Source organism: Seriola lalandi, unplaced genomic scaffold (assembly GCF_002814215.2).
Source record: "Seriola lalandi dorsalis isolate HSWRI2012SDOR001 ecotype SW California unplaced genomic scaffold, Sedor1 jcf7180002002519, whole genome shotgun sequence".
NCBI classification, from domain to species: Eukaryota; Metazoa; Chordata; class Actinopteri; order Carangiformes; family Carangidae; genus Seriola; species Seriola lalandi.
In genome coordinates this window covers 1-1,660 of record NW_019473175.1, presented here as the reverse complement: position 1 = coordinate 1,660, position 1,660 = coordinate 1, and the positions used below count along the sequence as shown (strand labels likewise).

The window sequence follows — 1,660 nt, the reverse complement described above, 5'->3', positions numbered from 1 at the left end:
AACTAAAGATTTCAATGTTGTGTAAACTTTGTTGTATATTTAATTAAATGCTGTAACAACTCTATCCTAGGATATGGCATATCCTTTTACTGAATGAAAAAAAACAATACCAGGGTATTTCTTACTTGGGATGAGAGGCTTGTCTGGGCCACGTGCCATCCTCATTCTTGCGCTCAATCACAAGCACCTGTGGGAAAACAAACTAAGTGAGAGCCAAGCTGGCACAACTGACATTCATGTGCTATTGCATCCTATGTTTGAATTTGATACTATACATGTACCAAATGCTACCAAGCTTCGGCAGCTGCAGATAGAACCGTCAAATGCACTTTGATGTGTAAATAATCTATTTTTGACTTTTTTTTCCTAAGAAACTGTATTGACCTCTAATTTACTTTTGTCAGGGCTGATATGGAGTACAGTAGCTGCTGTGGTAAATAGAGATTTTGTTAAATGCCTTCATCAGTGCAACACCTTACTATAAAATACAGGGGGTGCAAATGACATACTGCATTTTTGTTGTGTGAAGATGTCTTTCTCCTTCCTACACACAGCCCAAACCCCTGATTTATGTAAAGGGAACAAAATCTTTATAATACCTTACATTACCCTTGAAATACAACATCATTATAAACTTCAAACAGTTGAACTGTAACCTGACCTTTCTGGCACAGTCTCAATAAGAACTACACATAAACTTTACCAACGTATATGTGTTTTATTGCTGGGCTAATATCCTGTATTGCATTAGATGTTATTATGTACAATGTCTGTAAATTAATTATGTATGCTCAGTGAGTACCAGTATGTTACTGGGCTGTGGAGTTCTTTCAAAGAAATGAGGAAGAAAATCTATCAGTGATCTGAAGGTTATTTAAATAACAAATCTCTACAGTACCTGCCCCTGGAAGAGACCAGCATCCTGTACAGTGCTGTCTGGCTTGTTCAGTTGCTCGTAGGTGTTGCTCATGTATTTGTTCCAGAGCCGAGTCTCCTTCTCTGATGGGATATTGAACAGTGTCCTCATCTCCTTCTCTATAGTATCTGGGGATAGAAGATTTGCAAGACTTGCTTATTATCTTTCCTGCTTATTTTTTGACACAAATCACATTTAATGAATGACAATGTATAGAAATTTCCAGAGCTTAGGCAATCAGCTATTCGGTCATTTTCAAAGCAAAGTTGACTTGGCCGTTCATGTAAACCCTCACCTATAGTATCAGCTTTACTGAAATGACGTGTGACCACATTGTCCATGTTGTCATTCTCACACAAATTCAGCTCCAGCAGATAGACCTCCACCTTACAGTGCTTGACAAACATGCCGTGTTCAACCACCTAAAGAAAAGAGAAGACATTTAGGAGCCACATCTATAAGTGAATGGTTGAAATGAAAAATATCTTCAACAGATTTACCTTCCTGACGATGGGTCTCTGACCCTCAAGGCAGCCGTACCAGCTGACAAGCTTATTCCATGCTTCAGTGGGTACAAGGACATAGTCCAGCTCATCTATAAGGTGCTCTTTCAGGGCTTGAGTATCCTGGTCTTTATGGAAAAAAAATAAAATGTTGACTACAGGCTGAAAAAAAACAGCTCTTTTCATCTCTATGTGTTATTGATGTTGTTCTCAAAAGTAAAAACCAATATTCTTCAAAAAG

The 1,660-nt window shown here is 38.1% G+C and overlaps 1 protein-coding gene across 1 annotated transcript; it reads right to left on the bottom strand.

The window, feature by feature from the left end:
- Positions 1-121: 121 nt before the first annotated feature.
- Positions 122-1,547, bottom strand: LOC111665896 (ubiquitin carboxyl-terminal hydrolase 15-like; the record flags this gene model as incomplete). The annotated part of the gene is made up of 4 exons (XM_023421022.1): positions 122-187; positions 899-1,044; positions 1,212-1,338; positions 1,417-1,547. Coding segments are annotated over 4 exons (470 nt in total), but the record flags the coding sequence as incomplete, so codon positions are not given.
- Positions 1,548-1,660: the final 113 nt, after the last annotated feature.